This window comes from Embiotoca jacksoni, unplaced genomic scaffold (assembly GCF_022577435.1).
Source record: "Embiotoca jacksoni isolate LCO1_2020_lvr unplaced genomic scaffold, fEmbJac1.0.p SCAF_16, whole genome shotgun sequence".
Classification (NCBI taxonomy): Eukaryota; Metazoa; Chordata; class Actinopteri; family Embiotocidae; genus Embiotoca; species Embiotoca jacksoni.
The window spans coordinates 13,299,063-13,319,754 of record NW_027185296.1 but is presented as its reverse complement, the minus strand read 5'-3'; the positions used below and the strand labels follow the sequence as shown (position 1 = coordinate 13,319,754).

Genomic DNA, 20,692 nt, shown 5'->3' with positions numbered 1-20,692 from the left:
TGCAAACTTTTGCGTGTTTTATTGTAATTTCATCGAGGTCGAACACCGTATTCCTCGTCTGTTTATCGACGTCTTTGGTGTCCTTGCTCATGTCACTGAGCCTCCTTTGAAGGACTTCACAGTTCTTTTTTAATGTATCATTTTCTGCCCTTTTATCTTGAAGTTCTTCGGATAATGTTTCAATTTTCTTAGCTGAGTGACTGAGTCTCTTTTATTACTTGCTTTGTTGTGTTTAAATAATTTTTTCAGTGACTTCATGGCTCTAAATAAATGTAGATATTTATAAATATGCTGTAAATGTCTAATTATATATTTTTAAACCAGTTAAATTCTCTCAATCTCCAATGAATTTAGAATGTAGAAGCCACGCCCCTCCAAGGGGCGGGGCCTGTATGAGGTACAATTATGACGTAATGTCAACGTAACGTGAGCGTAATTGCGTCACTTCCCGTTTACGAAGGTTCGTTGTATTTAATCTTTTCCTGAATTAAACGTCCCGTAATCTCTCTGCACTTCTTTTAGTTTCAAGTCCAAACTCTGCTCGCTCTACTTGAGCAGTTCTGCTGTTAAATCTTTGACCAACGTTCACGAACTTGGTGTTTCGGTACCGCTAGCTTAGCAGTGAGCAACGTCTTCCTGCCCCATGTTGTTCCTGCTCGGTGACATGTTCAGATAGAACCCGGCCTCCTTTAACGAGAACGGTACCTGGAGAACATGGAGTGTCCTCGGGGCTCTGGAGGCTCACCGGGTCGGATTCATGCTGACCAACAGGGAGGCGGAGGAGCTCATCGGAGGAGGTCATCTGGAAGTCTCAGTCTCTCAAAACCCTGTTTTGTCGGACCACTTATTAACATCTGAAGTTACACAGCATGTGGGAATAAATCCCACTACAGTAGATGTCTGTCAGATGACGCCGTGGCCAAGTTTAAGGAAGCAGTTCCATGTTTATCCTCTTCGATGCCGTGTGTTAAAGCAGTGGAAGACATCTACGTTGATCTTAGTCCCACACAAGTGGATCATCTGGTAGAAAACACTGCAGTATCTCTGCTACAACTCTAGATGATGTTGCCCCTCTGAAGAAGAGAGTCATGAACCAGAGGAAGTTGTCTCCGTGGTACAACTCAGAACTACGCTCTGCTAGGCAGCGACTAGAAAGATGGAAAGGAAATGGAGTTCCACTAATTTAGAAGAATTTCACCTGCCTGGAAGGAGAGTCTAATATTATATAAGAAAGCTCTTGGTAAGGCCAGGACTTTATATTATTCATCATTAATAGAGGACAACAAGAACAACCCCAGGTTTCTTTTCATCACTGTAGCAGGCTGACAAAGAGTCCCAGTTCTGTTGAGTCCTCTATTCCTTCAGCTCTCAGCAGTAATGACTTCATTAACTTCTGTACTAATAAAATTCTTACTATCAGGGAGAGAATCGGGCCGACCCTTCCTGACACCATCACTGATGTGTTGCTAAGCAACAGCAGCCCTGGAAGCAACTGTAGGACCAGATGTAAACTTGGAACATTTCTCTCCTGTTGAGCTCTCTGAGTTAACTAGAATTATTTCTTCATCTGGATCCTCTAGCTGTCTGTTAGATCTCATCCCAACTAAACTTTTTAAGGAAGTCTTCCCTTTAATTAATACTTCCATATTAGATCAGATCAACCTATCTATTGTAACCGGCTATGCCAGTCATGTGACAATAAGAGAAGAGATGAGTTCAGGCTGTACACACAGGATACATATCAAAATAAAACATTTACTGCCTTTTTTGCAACGATTTTCAGAGCACATTATATGAACACTGGTATAGTCAGAGAAAGTAGTGGAGGTCAGTGGAAAGAACAACAACTGTTTATTATCTATTCATCACCCCTGAAAACAACCAAACCAACGTCGTCATGTATCATAGGAGCTCATTTTGTTTGTTAATTAATGATTTTACCTAAAACATCTAATATAATTGCTTATTTTATTCTATGTTTAATTTTTGTCACTGTAATAGAAGTGACAACCCATATGTGCACTTTTATTTTGAAAGGTTGCCCGTCTGTTTCCGCTCTAACCCGGTTTACCGTCGCTGACCGTTGGCGGTGGAAGTCCAGCACGCAGCCTGAACTCGGGCTCGTTGGCTCCTTCAACTTCTCCCTGAATGGCTCCGTTGAAGTTTTGTGCGAACATTTCGTGGCTCTTCACGGAGCTTCCGGACTTCAGCCAGAGGATGTACGCGGCTGCCGCAGCCGGCTTTCAGGCTGTGGAGGCAGCCTGGCTCTACGACTCGGACCTGCAGGAGCTTCAGAGAGCCAGAGAGGCTACAGGGGTGGAGGTCGTCCTCATCAACACCCCGCCCGGTAAACCACAGCCCCTCCACACTGTCTGCAGACAGGTCCCACACTGAGGTCCATGCAGCAGCTGTTCATTTTAACCAGACACTGATTCTGAAATATTATTAATACCTAAAGGGTGGTGGTGGTGGGGGGGATGCTAAGATGTTGTGTGTCCTGCAGGAGACGTGAAGGCAGGCTATCTCGGTCTTGGAGCAGTTCCTGGCAGAGAGGCAGAGTTCAGAGAGGGTCTGGATCTGACTTTGAAGTATGCACGAGCTTTAGACTGCAAAAGGTGAGACGTCACAGATCAGTGGGGAGCTTCTGTCTGATACTGTTCACCCTTTAACTTCCACCCCAAACACTGTACACTATTACAAACCCATGTATTTGCTCTGCACCTTTCAACAACAGGATGTAAAATCAGCTGCACCTTTGTTGAGTTGAGTAGAATTTGTAAATCTGTTGAATAGTTGTTAACGCAGTCAATGTGTCACAGTCATGAGTTCTCATCACATCAGCTGTTACACAATAAATGGAAAGAATATGAACGATAGGACAGCAAATTAGGACACACACACAGACACACAGACACACACACACACACACACACACAGATAGATAATAGATAAATAAATAGATAGAGATAGATAATAGATAAATAAATAGATAGATAGATAGATGGATAGATGGATAGATAGATATTTTGTTATGTTACAGCCTTATTCCAAAATGGATTAAATTCATTTTTTTTAAATATTTAACCCAAATAAAACCTTTAAAAAGACAAACGTGACAAAATATAGAATCAGAGATCACAAACTTGGCATTGAAACTGGTCTCTATAAAAGACAACGGGTAGACGGAAGAAACTGAATTTGTGTTAACTGTGAAACGAGATGTTGAAACTGAAATTAATTTCCTGACAAGCTGCTCAAAATAGCAACAAATTAGAGACGATTTCTTGATAAAGTTCAGAAATAATGTCCGAATAATGACAGACTCACTGAAGCCCTGCTGGGAGAAGACAGCCTACAACAGAGACATTAGAGCATGAAACAAAGAAGGAAATGTTTCCTTGTTTTTATTACTTTATCATTTTATCATTTATATTCTACTATTTATGTAAGAATTTATGTTTTAGTCATGCCAATGAAACAAATTGAATTTAAATCAAATGTGTGGAGCTGCTGGAAATTCAGGGTGCTGATAATAATCATACCGATTCACTGTCACACCGTCATTGATTGACTGAGACACTTAAACAGAACAGCACCATCGTGAACTGAAGTGTGAACAGCGACTAACGAGACAATATGTCTGCTGGGAGAGAACTAGATTCAGACCAGTTGAAGACTGGACCTCAGGCTCTCATTGACTGGACCTCAGGCTCTCATTGACTGGACCTCAGGCTCTCATTGACTGGACCTCAGGCTCTCATTGACTGGACCTCAGGCTCTCATTGACTGGACCTCAGGCTCTCATTGACTGGACCTCAGGGAACTGTGACAAAGTGGAATTGTGGTTTTCATTTGTTCTGATTGTGAATGTTAAGTCCAGTTCAGACCAAAGATCTGAAACTAGACAAAACTGTTTCAGAACAAGGTGAACTGTCCCGTCGAAGCTCGAATCATGACAGCGGACGTGTCGCCTCAAACTCAGCGCAGATTTAAACTGTAAGACACGACACTTAATGATGGACCTGCTCCGGAAACATAAACTTACAAGAAACTGACGAGATGTCCCATTCGTAGATTTGAATGAGGTCATCCAGGGCATTCTGCTGAAGTGCCTTTAAACAGATGTGAACTCGTGAACCTCACCATCACCATCCTCATTCATGCTTTAAGATGCTGCAACTTCTATCAGATATGAAAAAGCCCCAAAATATGTCATTGAAAATAATACACCGTGTCATGAGAGGAAGAAGTTGCTCTGAGACATAAAAAACATGAAAATCAGTGCAGCCCTCAGTGAACTGTCACTACAAATATTTTTTTTTTGTTTACTTTGTTTTTTTCCTAATGAAATATAAATAAAAAAACATTAAGTTTTATCATATTGCATTACAGGCTTATTCACTGGTGAAGCACACACATTTGATTGATTAGAATCATTTTAATGAACTTGAGGTGTGCAGCTGGATCATGTAGGGAAATAGAAGTGTTGGATATCAGCAGGTATTTTAAAACTTGATGAAAACTTGATCAGGACATCCTGAACACAAATGAAATATTTATCAAATCAGCCTGTTGAAAATGAAACCAGCTACAGTTTGAGATCTTCACTCAACTCACACTGATGCAGTTTGGGACTTTTTTCAGAGCTGCAGTAGTGGAGGCAGTGTGTCATGTTCTCCATGTTCTCCATGTTCTCCACGTTCTCCACGTTCTTCACGTTCTCCATGTTCTCCACGTTCTCCTGTCAGGATCCACCTGATGGCAGGAAGGGTTCCTGCAGACTCCGACAGAACGGCGGCTGCTAAAGAAATGGAGGCCGTGTTTGTGCAGAACTTAAACTACGCTGCTGACATCCTGTCAAAGGTAGGTGACCTTCTCTGTCCAACACACCAACAGCTCTCTGGAGTGCTTCTTATACTTTCTATTAGTGCAACCACCTTTTAAAACAGATACAGGAGATCATTCCTGCCCACTGCAATAAGACTGTACAATAACTCACCTCTGGCAAAATCCATCACAGTACAATAACACTGATGACTGTGTTTCTTGGTTTGTTTGTATATTATATATATAGATATATACTGTACTGTATATACTGTGCATTTTATATTTTATATTTATATTTTTTACTGCTATTTTATTTTATTGCTTTTCTATTATTATATTATTCTACTCTATTCTATTATTTTATTCTATTGTTTCTATTATTGTCTTATTGCTTCTGTATGTATGCTGCTGTAGCGAAAAAATTTCCCCTCGGGGATTAATAAAGTAAATACCTACCTACCTACCTACCTAAAAGTACAATGCAACCCAGGAATTAATGATAGCAAACAATTAAAGCAAATGAGACATCTTTAACTGCATTGAGGTGGTGAGACATTTCACTTGTTGCTGAGGAACAAATGCAAACATCTCCAACCCAAAGACGGGTTTTTACTGTTGTTTTATTACCGCAGTACTGAAAAAAGTGTCTGTCACTTGGCTGATGTGGACAGGAAAAGTATTTTTTCAGTACCATGTCTTTCTGTCCTCTCTATTTACTGCTAATATCCAGAAGTAAACAAGGAGCTTCTCCATGAATCTCGGTTGCAACATCAATCAATGATTTTCTAATTCAGTTGCCGTTCCTGTTAGACTTTTTAATTTAATAATCCACAAGCGTACCAGAAATTGGCTGTTTTTTTACTGAAATACTCAGAAATGTGTGTGTGCATCCACTGAGGTGACATGACACCAACCTGCAAGTTGATTTTTTTTTTTTACCACAGAATATATAAAAGTGGATGGAGCTTCCAGGTCTGAAAGATGAAGCCAATGCAGAAGTGCATTAAGCTGCAATACCAGCGAGTGCCACTAGAGGTCGGCTCCAAAAAGCCTCCAGCTCCATAGACTCCCATTCAACTTCTCTCATCAAATCCAAAGTGAATAAAATGTGTCCATCAGTTATCTCGGTGTTGTTAGCTAAAGTCACTCCTTCTTATTAGTTTTCTGGAGGTCCATCTGAAAATAATCCCTCATTCATTAGAAAAGAAGATTCAAGAAGACCTGTTTTGGGGGGCGTGTCTGTTTGATTGACAGGCCTGTGGTGCAGTCAGGTTACAGCTATCGGTGGGCGGGACGTAGTATCGTCAGGTTTCAGTCAGATCCACCTCTGGCTCCTCCTCCAGCTTGACCAAATATGGTCACTTCCTGCTCCAAACCGCTCCGAATTAGCAAAGATGGTAACGGACAGAATCTGAAATCGGGTGACATCCCTGTTGGTTGCCCCTTAGATGAGGTTGTTGGCAGTAGTCCAGTACATGAATATTATTATTTTAATTTTTTTTTAATTATTATTTTTACAGCTGTTAAGTAAGTATCATATATGTAAAGATATTTCTAGAGTTAGATCAGATGAGTGGAACATCGCACCCCCAGGAATAAATAGTTCCCAATGAAACTGACTTTTTGATTGGAGCACAAGAGTCGTCTGTGTTAATCAGAGTCTTCCTCACAGGAAGGAATCACTGGACTGATTGAACCAATCAACACAAGGATTACAGACCCCTGCTATTTTCTGGACTCTCCTCATCAGGGTGAGACACGGCGTTCCTCTCGATCCTCTCGGCCATTGACAGACAACAACACACTGATTTGTTACTAATTCAGGCTAATGAGGACAATGCTTTCAGGAAATTATGAGATCTTGTATTTTTGCCTCTTTAGGTTTAAAATGTGGGACACCTGCAGAAAACAAACTATTTGAGTTTTTCTTTAATCTGTTATTCAACTTGGAGTGGGAGAGAATTGATTCGAGCACCAGGAGTCAGGGATTTCCCTTAATTTCTGGAGAGTTAATGGCAAGTGTTAGTGTAATAATAATAACAGGTGTTAGTGTTATAATAACAGGTGGTAGTGTTATAATAACAGGTGGTAGTGTTATAATAACAGGTGGTAGTGTAATAATAACAGGTGTTAGTGTTATAATAACAGGTGTTAGTGTAATAATAACAGGTGTTAGTGTAATAATAACAGGTGTTAGTGTAATAATAACAGGTGTTAGTGTAATAATAACAGGTGTTAGTGTTATAATAACAGGTGTTAGTGTAATAATAACAGGTGTTAGTGTTATAATAACAGGTGTTAGTGTAATAATAACAGGTGTTAGTGTAATAATAACAGGTGTTAGTGTAATAATAACAGGTGTTAGTGTTATAATAACAGGTGTTAGTGTAATAATAACAACAGGTGTTAGTGTTATAATAACAGGTGTTAGTGTAATAATAACAGGTGTTAGTGTAATAATAACAACAGGTGTTAGTGTTATAATAACAGGTGTTAGTGTTATAATAACAAGTGTTAGTGTAATAATAACAGGTGTTAGTGTAATAATAACAGGTGTTAGTGTAATAATAACAACAGGTGTTAGTGTTATAATAACAGGTGTTAGTGTTATAATAACAGGTGTTAGTGTTATAATAACAGGTGTTAGTGTAATAATAACAAGTGTTAGTGTAATAATAACAGGTGTTAGTGTTATAATAACAGGTGTTAGTGTTATAATAACAAGTGTTAGTGTAATAATAACAGGTGTTAGTGTAATAATAACAGGTGTTAGTGTAATAATAACAACAGGTGTTAGTGTTATAATAACAGGTGTTAGTGTTATAATAACAAGTGTTAGTGTAATAATAACAGGTGTTAGTGTAATAATAACAGGTGTTAGTGTAATAATAACAACAGGTGTTAGTGTTATAATAACAGGTGTTAGTGTTATAATAACAGGTGTTAGTGTTATAATAACAGGTGTTAGTGTAATAATAACAAGTGTTAGTGTAATAATAACAGGTGTTAGTGTTATAATAACAGGTATTAGTGTTATAATAACAGGTGTTCATATTACTACACTACATTTGTGACAAATACAAACATTTCATTGCATTACATTTCATTTATCTGACGCTTTTATCCAAAGCAACTTACAATAAGTTCATTTCAACCATGAGGGTACAAAACCAGAACAACAGGAATCAAGAAAATATAATTTCTTCCAGAAAGCCAAACTACAAAGTTCTATCAGTAAGTTCTATTTGAAGATACTAAAGTTCTACTGTTCAAGGTAAAGGAGGAGGAGGAGGAGGAAGAGGTGTGTTTTTAGTCTGTGGTGAAGAGAGCAGAGCCTGAGACACCGAGGTCCTGAAGGAGGAAAGAAGGATCTGGTGGTTCACTGTGTCCAATGCAGCAGAAGGTCTAGAAGGATCAGGACAGAGGACAGAGAGGCTGCTCTAGCAGTGTGAAGCTGCTCAGAGACAGAAGGAGGACCGTCTCTGTTGAGTGGTCTGTTGAAACCAGACTGGTGGTCAAGAAGGTTATTATGGTGGAGATAGGAGGAGAGTTGGTTGAAGATAGCTCGCTCCAGAGTTTTAGAAAGAAAGGGAAGAAGAGAGACGGTCTGTAGTTGTTTACTTCAGACGGGTTGAGGGGGGGTTTCTTCAGGAGAGGGTTCACGCTCTCCTTCAGAGAGTTCAGGAAACAGACCGTTGACAGAGAAGAGTTGATGAGATGGGAGAGAAAAGGAAGAAGGTCTGGAGCAATAGACTGGATAATGAGATGGGATGGGGAGGGGGGGCAGGTGGTTGGGGGGGTGGAGGTTACCAAGGTAACAACTTGATTGGGAGACGGGGGGGGGGGGGGGGGGTGAAAGAGGAAAGTGAAGGGGATGAAGATGAAGATGATGGACATGTAGTTACAGAAGATGGATTATAAAATGAGGAGCGTATGTCATCTATCTTTTTAGTAAAGTAGTTGACAAAGTGGCTTGGTGGAGGGAGGAGGGAGGAGGGGGGGTCAAGGAGGTTGGAGAAGATGGAGAAGATGAAGAAGAGCTGTTTGGGGTTGGAAAAAGAGGATTGAATTCTGGTTTGGTCGAAGGAGCTTTTGGTGTGGCTGAAGGAGAAGACAGAGGAGAGAGCAGCAGGGTGGATGTTGTCCGGTGTGATCCAGGTCTCAGTGAGACCAAGGAAGTCCAGAGATGAAGTCTGTCTTCAGCTGACTGACAGTTCCAGAGTCCTCCTGTGACGAGGTGTTGGGTATGAGTGGAACGGGTGGGACAGATAACAGAGGAAAGGTTACGGTGTTGGTGTGAACGAGTGAGAGGCCTGTAGTATCTACGAGTAGATATACGCACAGGGACGGAAAGTACACACACACACTCAGATAGTAGTAGTTATACTCAGTGTCCCCCGAAGACTCCAACGAAAGACTCCTTTGTCTTGATCCTCCGAGTCTTCAGACTCCAACGAAAGACTCCTCAGTCTTTGTCCTCCGAGTCTTTGTCCTCGCTGACACTGACGCTTCAAACACTTCCTGGTTTTATAACAGGGTTGGCTACAGCTGGTCAGACCACACCTCCTGCTCATTAGACCACACCTCCTGTTCGTTAGACCATACCTCCTGTTCGTTAGACCACACCTCCTGCTCACCACTGATTACTAAACAAAGAAAACTTTCACACAGTCTCTAGATTTTGTCCCAACTTGTCTCAGAGAGTCTTTTTACCTCAAACGGTAGAAAGTAAAATACAACTTAGTCCTTAATAGAATTGGAATAAAAGACCAGCAGTTTAACTCTAAACTTGTTCTCTTTGACTCTCAGATACTTGAGTGAAAACAAGAATCCAATCACAAACAATTCCAGCTACCAAAAAACATACAAGCTTCAGCGGTCTAGATATCCTAAAACAGCAGATGGAATAATAAACTTTAGCAGAGAAGAGTATTTAAAGATTATACTTTGCTGTGTTCTAGTGTGGTGTGAGTGGTGTGTGAATGAGTTAAAAGGACATTTTTGTCAATGACATACAGATTGTGTAAAAGGTCCATGAATGTGCCTGTCATTTACTTTTGAATCATTTAAATTGAACTAATCAGGTTCAAAGAGAACGAGGGGTCATGTTGTAACACCGCTCTAGGTGATGTGATGCTGCAGTGAGGACACCAGCGTTTGATAAAAGTGTCTTATTTCTATCTCCTGTCATGAGGACAGCGCCTCCTGTCTGTAGTGTTTAATATCTCACTTCTTCCAACAAGTGTCTCAGCTGATCATCTTTTTTTATTCTGCAGCTGCTGCAATACTGGAGAAGGTTGGGAAAAAAAATATTAAGCTGCAAATGGTGGGTGCTTTAGAAATTTGTCTTAACTTTTTTTTTTTTTAAACAACTCTTAATTTAACAGAATCTGAATTGTTTCAGGACGTCTTTCACTGGCAGATAATGGATGGAAACCTGACACAAAATTTACAGAAGTATTTCCCCATAGTTGGTGAGTAAGATGTGTAAAAGTAACAGAAAAATTGTACAAACGATACAACCTACTTATACAAATATTCATACATGAAACATACTGAAACGTTAATACAATAAGAATAATGTTGCTTGTACTCACCATATTCTGAAAGTCTCACAGTAGAATGTCGTCGTGTGAGATGTTGGCAGCTAAAGTTCATTTTAGATGTAAACTTGTGTTGTGTGTATTCCCTGACTGACTCCACTCTATACAATACTCAATCAACAACAGTGTAAGAAGAAGTGTTGTCTGGTTCTCAGGTCACGTTCAGATTGCTCAGGTTCCAGGCAGGAATGAGCCTGACAGTGCTGGAGAGCTCAGCTACAGCTACCTGTTCAACACACTGGAAAAGCACGACTACCAGGGATACATCGGCTGTGAATACAAGCCGCTGGGTTAGTACTGTCTTTATTTTTTCTCAACCCACCCTCGACCTGACTACTACCTTCAACAACTCTGTTATCCCGACCCTGACTGCTAAGAACCTCGGAGACACTCGACAGTCAACTTTCTCTTACTGCCAACATCGCTGCAACAACACGTTCCTGTAGATACATGCTGCACAACATCAGGAGAATACGTCCTCTTCTCACTCAGAAGGAGGCCTAGGTTCTGGTCCAGGTTCTGATCCAGGCTCTGGACCAGGCTCTGATCCAAGTTCTGGTCCAGGTTCTGGACCAGGCTCTGGACTCCTGGCTCCTAAATGGTAGAATGAGCTCCCCACCGACATCAGGACAGCAGAAACTCTGAACATCTTCCACCACAAACTAAAAACACACCTCCTCCCCCTCCTCTCCCCCTCCTCCTCCTCCTCCTCCTCCTTTACCTTGAACAGTAGAACTTTAGTATCTTCAAATAGAACTTACTGATAGAACTTTGTAGTTTGGCTTTCTGGAAGAAAATTGTATTTTCTTGATTCCTGTTGTTGTGGTTTTGTACCCTCATGGTTGAAATGAACTTATTGTAAGTCTTTGGATAAAAGAGTCAGATAAATGAAATGAAATGTAATTTTAGTCATTATGGCAAAAAACATCAGCCAGTAATGCTCTCTGTCCAATGCAGGCACCACAAACGATGGTCTGGGCTGGATCAAGAACTACTGGACTCACGGGAAGTGTTGAACACAGGAGACCAAGCACAAAGCTGCCGCTGTCCTGCCTGATCCAGACTCCTGTGGCCTTATACATTAAGTTAGGTGACCAAACAGTCCTACAGTAGCACAGACAGAAGACTGATAGCTCAGTGAGTTAGCTGTCAGTTTGTTCGCTCAGTTTCATTCAGTCTGTTCTTTTGAATCAGTTCTGCTGTAAAGTGAGTTCACTTTTTAATACGTGTCCTGAACAGTTCTTTAGGAGCATTTGTTTTGATGCCATACACTGTATGTCCCCACTAATCAGAGAAAAGTGAGATCTGAGGCCTGAACAGAGACCGTGAGCATATTCTAAATAGTTGTAAAGACCTGAGTAGAGATCATGAATGTTTTATAAGAACTGGAGTTGGTGGCCGTCATTTCAAATAAAATTACTCAAGATGCACCGAATCTTTTAATTCCTCCTGGTTTGCGTGATTGTTCAGTGCGCAGCTTTTCTTCCTGGCCAGTGGACTTTACATCGGAATGATTCCAGTTTCACATTGTAACAATACTTTTCTAGGTTTGAGGACATTTTTCATGCGTTAAATATTTGTGGTTTAAAAACCCACCATACTAAAGCTAATAACTAACTGAAAGGACTCCTCTACATGCATGTGGTTTTCTAAAAGTGGTCTATGAGAAAAGGCTTTTATTTCTGAAACGGACTCAAATTGAGTTTGCAAGAGAGATCAACTTTCTCCCATATTAGCTTCTCTTCATCGGCCCCCTGTAAAATAAATAATAGAAATGAAAATCCTTTTACATACGAGGCCCTTATTGACCGAGCTGAGATCTTCCAGAACCAAATCATCCGAACAGAGCTTCTCTCTCGGAGCACCGCCTGCTTGTGGGTCCAGAGTTTCCCAAAGCAGGTTACCGCCTCCACCTTTTAATCATGCTGCTGTAGGCCGGGGTTGTTTTCTTGTTCACACTGATGCTTTTAATGTGGTTTCTGTTATTTTGTTCCCTTGCTGTGTTTTCTCTGGTGGTTGTAAGGTGTTATGGGACCATGTTGTCAAAAATGTCATAGTACAGTTTGTCCTCCAAATTGTCATATAAATGTCATCTTAGAGTGTCTCGTTCAAAATGTCATTAAAACCTCATACTGCAGTATGTCGTCCAAAATGTCATAAGTATGTGATATTATAGTAGGTCTACCAAAAAGTCATAAAAACGTCATGCATGTCATGTCATAGCATGTCATGTCATAGCATGTTGTCCAATTTGTCAATAAAATGTCATAGTAGAGTATGTTGTCGAATATGTCAAAAATATCACAAAAACATGTTAGTGTAGCATGTGGTCCCTTCTTCAAGTCCATTTCAAAACTTTTTGAGCCTTACGTTTTCATGACATTTTGGACGACATATCATAGTCTTACGTTTTCATGACATTTCAAACTGCATAGTTTGTTTGTGGCCGATGGATCCATGGAGAGCTAAAGAGAGGAGGTGCTCCATTTCCCAAATCATATACGGCGGTCTTACTTCCCTCCGATGGTTCGACTTCACTTCGCCTCAGATTCCCACATATCATACTTTGTGCTAATGTCAAAAACTATGGAACACATTTTCATCCATCCTTTGGGTTTATTTAACATTTTACATACTGTATAAATTGTTCTGTATATACACAATAAACATTATACAGTTAGTGCAGTGTTTATATTACAGAGGCAATATGCTCCGGGCTAACTTTTTCCAGTTCACATTTTGCTTGATAAATAGCCAGTGTTAAACATTCAGTCGGAGTTCTCTGAGCTCCACATTTCTTCATTTAGAAAACACGTGTGGATTCCTCCTGGTGGAAATGTGTGCGCCTCTGAGGCTGTTGAATATGTCATTAATCAAGCTACTGCAGCGGATATCAAGCCTTCATAGTTCCTGTGATGTAACAGTCCCATGCCGGGCTGGCTCCCTGCCCTCTTCTAAACTCAAGTATGATTACTTGCTGCACAGTTTCAGAATACACAAGTGAAACTCATCACCTGAACTTGCTCTGGAAACACTCAGCGCTGATGACATGTGGCATGCTATTATGCAAATCACCAGAGCTAATATGATCCATTTTCTTGCTTATGAAAGGCAATTTCACATTTCTCCAAAATGACTGAGGCACTTTCACTGCATAACATCACAGATCTCTGCAGAGCTGATGGAACAGCAACAGCATCACTTCATAGATTCGGGAATGAAAAAAGGAGGAAATAAAGAGAAAGGCACTTCAGGGCACCAGATATGGCAGTCGGCTTCAAGTGGATAACAGGTTTGACACATTAGACAGTGGAACAGAAAAGCCTTCCCTCTCCGCACACTGACATGTCAGCCGTGACTCGTGAACACCGATGTGGCACGATGAGCCGGCTACATGCTATCAGAAGGCAGCTCCGACCTATTCGTGGAGCAGTGGAGTTTAAACTTGTGCAGGTCTATAACCAGAAGTGAATGCCATGACTGAGAAGCTCCACAGTGCTTCTATATATTCAGGATGTTTCTCCTCCACAGAGGAGCAGACAGAAATACAGTGACGTCTCCTTCATTGGTCAAAACTGAAATGTGGGGTGAGTTTCAGAGCACAAGACTCCAGGAGCTCCACCTCCAGCAGCCTGGAGGCCTCTGGCTCATGAAGACATCAGACAGACTGACAACAGTCAGTCAGTCAGTGAAAGGGTCAGAGGTCGTCAGGGAGAGCCTCTCTCTGAAGACCTCGAGGATGTCTTGTTGTCTTGTTGCCTTCTCAGTTGCAGCTTCAGTCCAAATCAGAAGTCTGAGTGAAAGTTTGATTTTGGTTCGATAAGACGAACTCCAACCGAGCAGCGATGATGACGGAGCAGAACGTGTGGAGTCATCCTGAACTTGTTGAAGAGCGTCATGTGCTCCTCCCGGAGATGGTTCAGGCTGTGAAAACTCCACAAAGCGTGGCGTGATCGACCAGCCACCCGAGTCAGACCCTGATCTCTCTCTCAGTGGATTGATATGATGTTTGAACTCTTTAAAAGCCGGGGAGACGCTGTCTGGTTTAAACCCGGATTTTTGAAACGGGGCAAACTTCTGAGATGTTTGAGTTGCAGTTTGAGAACACAACAGCTGATCACCCGTCTGAACCAGCGGTGGCCCGGCTGCAGGATGGTCAGAGGTTTCGGTGAGCTGTCTGCAGTTTGTGGCTACGATCACATCTTCTATAAATAGGAGCGAGTCTGCTTGAATATCTGAAGTCTGGACTGCGGTGTATGAATCTTTTCTGATGTTTTACTTTGTGTTCATTGTAGAATTGCACCAAGTCTTCTGCCTCTGACTCTTTTTGTCGGCATCGTGTGAAGACATTTCCTTATTTGAATAAACTTAGTTGAAACTAACAGAAGCTCGATGCTCAGGTTCAGCGTGAGCTCGGTGCTGCTGAGTCAGGGCTTTGTACACTGTGGGCGTAACGACCCGATATAACCAGATAACATCATTACAATGTGTTGTACAAGAGAACACTAGGAGGTTTATAAAAACTGTGTCTGCTCATCTGGAGTCACTTTTCCTTGTCGTTTGAAAAGATATTTCTCTAAAATAAGTGTCTGAATGAATGAATATTGCTACTGAACCAGCTCGGGGAGGTTTTCTGCACCGCACTAAGGACCCATTTACTTTTCAATCAGATCTCTGTCAGACTGCTTCGGGGGCAGATGAGCTCCTGATGAGACATCCGGGGTCCAAACAGGATGGTGCTGCAGGGCAGACTAGATCTTCACTAAAGAGAGGTGGAGCTGCTGGCAGCTGAGAGGATCTTCCTCCGTGAACCCACCAGCAAAACCTTGTGTTTGGATCGTGGACAGGCTGATGTGCGCGGTGGTGAGTGCAGCGCTGGTTGGGCCTACAACAGGCCCGTCCACAGGTTGTAGCAGGCCGTGTTGATGACAGACTCCAGGTGATGATACATGGACACCAGCTGAGGAGGAGGGCTGCTGCTGGCCTGAGGCTGCGACGGCAGCGGCTCTCGAAACACAACCTTCAAACTCTGCGGAAGGAAGATGAAAAGAATTATTCCTGAGCAGTTCACACAAATATAATGCAACAATGAAAGATAATGAGATCAGTATGATAACTCACTGTTTTTCCAGCCTGCGTGTCCAGAAAGACCAGAACAAAGCAGTCAGTGAACTTCTGGTTTAGAACAGCCTGGAACAGGAGGACAGACGTGGAGACAGATTAACGTGACATTTTTAAAGTCAAGTTGTCTACTTGTAAACATTTATCCCTTTATGATATTAAACATTAAGGAAACACTTTGCCGTATGCCCTGTATCAGACAAGAATGGGACCACGTCACTTTCAAAACTCCAGCAACTGGTCTCCTCAGTTCCCCAACATTTACAGAGTGCTTTAAAAAGACGGTGATGCAGCTCAGTGTAAACATGCCGCCAGCCCAACCTTGTTGTGTTGCTGCCATCAAATTCAAAATGAGCAGATATTTTTCATGAAACAATTCAATTTCTCATTTTCAACATTTGATGTTGTCTTTGGTTGATTTGCAAATCATCACATTGGTTTTTATTTACATTGTTCACAGCGTCCCAACTTTTTAAGGCGTTGCAGAATTTGCTGATATTTTCCCCCAAATTCCAGTGTGAACATTTTCTATTTTCAAGAACAACAATATTCATGAACTCAGACAGGAGGGAGCCTCCTGGATAACTGAAGGACTGTATGAAGTTGAGGTTAAAGTATGAACACACAAAATGTGTAGGATTATCATCACATCCTTTTTTACCCTGTTGGAGTCGTGATCGATACAAACGACAGCGAGAAGCTGTTTAAAATGACTGAACCTATGTTGAACCTCTGAATTTGTGATTATTATTTGTATTAGAAACGGGTGGAGCTGAGAGCTACAGACAGCAGTGAGGTCACAAGTATTAAGATGTAGACTTTTGGTCTATTCATGGCATTTGTTAATAACAAGAAAAATAACTCTCCACACAGTTAGAGAGAAGGTTATTACGTTTAACTGTTTAAAAGCTGTGCAACAGTGGAACTGAAAATAAATGCAGACTTGCGGTTCACTGATGGTTTACACACCTCAAGTTTCAGACGTTACACCTTCAGTCTGTAATGAACGTAAACTATCTGGGAGGATTCAGGCGCTCCGTCACAAAATACTAATATTTTAAGTTGAGATATTTTTTTACACTGAAACACTCAGTTTGAAACTAACTTTCAACTTTCAATAACTGTATTGTTCCTATGTTTACATCATGTGAAGCTGCATTACAAACTAACACCAGTAACTCGTTAGTCTGTCAGTGATGTTCCTGCTGCAGCTGCTCTGAACTAAAAGAGAGAACAGACATGAAGATCCTCCTCTCACCAGATACTGGATGCCGCTGTCGTCGAAGTGTCTGCAGCTCTGAGGGAAGCGGTTCAGCAGCACTTTGATCAAACTCTGGTACCAGGTTGGACTCATGGTCAGGAAACAGTCCTGCAGCAACACATCACAGCGCCATTACAGCAACCTGCCTGTCCTTCATCACCAACCAGGTTTCATTCTGCTTCACCTCCACAACAACTTCAAAACTAAATCAAATATGTAATCGAAATGTCTTCATATTGTGGAGCAAAATATAAAACTTTTTGAGTGCAATCTCCGTTTCTGTGGCAACACATGGGGGTATAACTAACAATTGGAAAACAATCAGTAACGTCAGTAGACTCTTATGTATCGTATGTAATGTTTACTACTCCAGGAAGTAGTCCGGCCCTTAGCAACCACCCTAGCAACAGAGAGGATTTCTAGTCTCCAACTGAATAAATGCAGAACATAGAAACACTAAACTGATCAGCTAGCTCAGTCTGGTTGGATATCAAAGATATCTGATGAACTAAGATATCTGAAGAACTAAGATATCTGAAGAACAAAGATATCCGAGGAACAAAGATATCCAAAGAACAAAGATATCTGAGGAACAAAGATATCTGATATCTGAAGAACAAAGATATCCGAGGAACAACGATATCCGAGGAACAAAGATATCCGAAGAACAAAGATATCTGATATCTGAAGAACAAAGATATCCGAAGAACAAAGATATCCGAAGAACAAAGATATCCGAAAAACAAAGATATCCGAGGAACAAAGATATCCCAGGAACAAAGATATCTGAGGAACAAAGATATCAGAAGAACAAAGGTATCTGAAGAACAAAGATATATGAGGAAGAAATATCTGAAGAACAAAGATATCTGAGGAACAAAGATATCTGGTGAACAAAAATTTCCGATGAACTAAGATATCTGATGAACAAAAATATCTGATGAACAAAGATATCTGGTGAACAAAGATACCTGAAGAACAAAGATATCTGTTGAACAAAGATATCTGGTGAACAAAGATATCTGAAGAACAAAGATATCCGTTGAACAAAGATATCTGAGGAACAAAGATATCTGGTGAACAAAGATATCTGAGGAACAAAGATATCCATGGACTCGTGTTTAAACCAAACCGGTCCAGCTAGCCGCCGCTAGGATTGTAAGTGCGTGACTATCCGTGGTGTTACGGTACGGGTGCTCGGAGCGACCAAAAAGGACCAAAAGAGACCCGACTTCACCAAATGGGACATTTAATAGACCTATAACAAGTAGAAACTACATTATACTGCATATTATATGAAATTCAATTCTAATTCTATGTTCCCATTGAGGAGGTAGATTGATATTTCTAGTGATGAGCAGGATGTGATGTCATGATGATTTGTTCCAAATGTTCAGTTGACCAATCAGATCTCGGGTGGAGCTACTAGTTAGATAATCTGCAGTAAAACAACTGTTTCTCCACAGTATTCCATGCTGTTGTATTATAGTCGTACTGAGTGAGAAGCAGCAGCACAATAAGACCTCAGTGTTCCCTGGTCAAGAGAGCTCATGTCATAAACATAAACTTATGAGGTGAGCTAGCAGCAGCCTAAATGAACTACCCGAGTTCAAATAAATGGGAGGACTACTGTTTAACCCTCAATGCATCAATGATCTAGTTCCTGCCATTCTTGACATGTGACTTGCAAATCAGTGACTGTGTCCTGTAAGAACAGGAGCTGTGGCGATGGATGTCAGGACCCTGCAGTGTACCGCTGAGGTGTGAACTCACCAGCTGAGGGTCGATCTCTCCCACCGAGCGACTCTGCACCGCCTCCAGCAGCTCCTCCAGCTCGCTGAACGACAGCTTGGCCAGCTTCAGTTTGTCCAGGGCCACGTGCTCTCCGTGGAACAGCCTCCTCCACAGGTTGTCCCTGCGGCAGTGCCCCATGGCCTGCTCCACGCTGGCCTGGATCTGTCTGCGGGCCGACGCCACCTCGTTGTTGAGCAGCGGGAACAGAGGGGAGGCGTACAGCAGCCCCTGAGCCTCGGCTCCGCCCCCCGCCAGAGGATAAAACTCGTTGCCGTCGCTGGGGGCCGAGGCGACGGCAGCTTCAGAGGAGGTTTCCTCCCAGAGGTCCTGTTCCGATCCACGGGACCCGGAGACTTCTGCTCGATCCTGGGGGGGGCGACCTCCCACCTCACCAGGGTCACGGTGGATCTGAGGAAGCTTCTTGAAGCGTCGCATGTCAGCAGTGAGGCGGGGGAACAGCTCTCTCTGACTGGTCATGATCACATAGAACCGCAACCTACACAGAGGGGACGGTTTCAACTTTAGAGGGACAATCATGTCAACAGTCAATCAAACCGCAAAAAGTCCATGACTTGGGAGGAGGTTTATTATCACCTGCCTAATATTGGAATATAAAAACAAGATTTGAGTTTAAAGAATCAGATGATATATTGACAGATAATGAATTCTATTTATTGACAGTATGAGCCAAGAATTTTGATAAAGATCTTCTTCCAGTGTATAACTTGTGCTCTCTGGTGGACTTTTTAAATTCTCAAATATCAATATTGTTTTCAAGTCCAAAATCAAATAGATTAAATTTATCAATATAAAACAGCACATTTTCACATGGGAGAAGCTGGAACCAGGTTTTTAATTTTCTGTCTATAGCCAGTCGCCTCCAGGAGTTTTTTTGTGATGATTGAGATCAAAAATGTTTGATTTTGCGGCAGATTTTCTCAAAAGCTGCGAAGTAATTAGCTGAGTTTTGAGTGAGGCGTTTGAGGTAGAATTGAGGGAAGTAGAAAAAATTGCAAGTCAAGAAAAAAGATGGTATTTTTTTTAAAGCACTGGTTCTGAAGCCCCATCAGAACCATGGGAATCAAGGTTCCAAAATAAATCCTAAAAGCTGCGTATGTTTCCAGAACAGAGCGTCTGTGACTGGAATATAGAAACAAGGACTACATCAGCTGTCAAAATAAGAGCTTTAGATGCTGTTTAATTCAGTTATTAATTTGTGTTAATTTCCTGGTGGGACTGTGTAGCTAACAGATTATTGGACCGTGTGGTGTCACATCACTGAAGTGTGATGACTTATGATGAAAGCTGTAATTGTGTTGCAGTACTCCGGTGCTCTGGTCTCACTAGTGACTCTCTGATTATCGTGTGCTTTAGGTGGCGGTCCTCCTCACCTCAGTAAATGTCTCTCCCCGTCCGACTGCTCCTCAAACGGAGCAGCGTTGTGACAAACCACCAGGGACACATCGAAGTCGTCGTGGTGGTGCAGGCCCTCCAGGTCCTTGTAGGAGCCCGAACTACAGCAGGAGAGAGGAGAGGGTTGGAGTGAGGCGCCTGGTGTGAGGAGAACAGATGCATTCTGGGATTTATATCTTCACCTGTTCCACAGAACCACCAGAGCGTACTCGTGCAGGTCCGGTGTCCCCTTCTTGTTGTCGGTGCTGACCGCAGCCTTGGACATGCGGAGCGGCTTCATGCCGTACGTGCTGGCGTGGTCGGTGATGTAGTTGTAGAGCTGGTGAGCTGTTATCATCCCCGTGGAGATGGAGAAGCTCCCTGATTCACACAAAGATCAGAGACGCTCAGAAAAATAATCACATGCAGCCCGGTTCTTCTACGGACCCGCGGAGACTCCATGTAAAACCATCGGCCCTCTGTTGTCTCGTCACAGACCCGCTGAGGTCACAGATATTAGAAGCACTCATCTCTTTTCTCTGTGAAACAACATTTGCTCCACAAACATTTGCTGGATGTTTTTAAGTGTTGTGTTTTGGCTGCAGAGAGATGAAGAAGATGCTTTACATGTAGCTCAGGTTCAGTCAGCCTAACAAACTCACTCATTCTGTTTCCTGAATAACAGGCTTCATAG

General features: G+C 41.9%; 2 protein-coding genes across 5 annotated transcripts in view; one reads left to right on the top strand and one right to left on the bottom strand.

Moving 5' to 3' along the window:
- The first annotated feature begins 438 nt into the window (after positions 1 to 438).
- On the top strand, positions 439 to 13,037 carry hyi (hydroxypyruvate isomerase). 3 transcript variants are annotated; one of them, XM_069151000.1, is made up of 9 exons: positions 439 to 797; positions 2,038 to 2,347; positions 2,504 to 2,615; positions 4,749 to 4,863; positions 6,500 to 6,578; positions 10,104 to 10,153; positions 10,232 to 10,301; positions 10,586 to 10,720; positions 11,388 to 13,037. In XM_069151000.1, the coding sequence occupies exons 2-9, from the start codon at positions 2,149 to 2,151 to the stop codon at positions 11,444 to 11,446; spliced, it is 819 nt and encodes a 272-aa protein (XP_069007101.1). In that variant the 5' UTR covers positions 439 to 797; positions 2,038 to 2,148; the 3' UTR covers positions 11,447 to 13,037. The 3 variants fall into 3 exon arrangements, with proteins under 3 accessions (XP_069007101.1, XP_069007102.1, XP_069007100.1); XM_069151001.1 differs by lacking the exon at positions 439 to 797 and adding an exon at positions 880 to 1,240; XM_069150999.1 differs by lacking the exon at positions 439 to 797 and having other exon boundaries at positions 1,605 to 2,347.
- Positions 13,038 to 13,320: 283 nt separating this feature from the next.
- Positions 13,321 to 20,692, bottom strand: part of szt2 (SZT2 subunit of KICSTOR complex) — an 84,845-nt gene continuing 77,473 nt past the window's right edge. For both annotated transcript variants that reach the window (XM_069150997.1, XM_069150998.1), the window contains 6 exons: positions 20,202 to 20,379; positions 19,998 to 20,120; positions 18,586 to 19,102; positions 16,810 to 16,920; positions 15,552 to 15,620; positions 13,321 to 15,459 (listed from right to left, as the gene is read on the bottom strand). In XM_069150997.1, the coding sequence (XP_069007098.1) occupies positions 15,316 to 15,459; positions 15,552 to 15,620; positions 16,810 to 16,920; positions 18,586 to 19,102; positions 19,998 to 20,120; positions 20,202 to 20,379 (1,142 nt within the window). In that variant the 3' untranslated portion in view covers positions 13,321 to 15,315. The remainder of the gene's footprint in view (positions 15,460 to 15,551; positions 15,621 to 16,809; positions 16,921 to 18,585; positions 19,103 to 19,997; positions 20,121 to 20,201; positions 20,380 to 20,692) is intronic.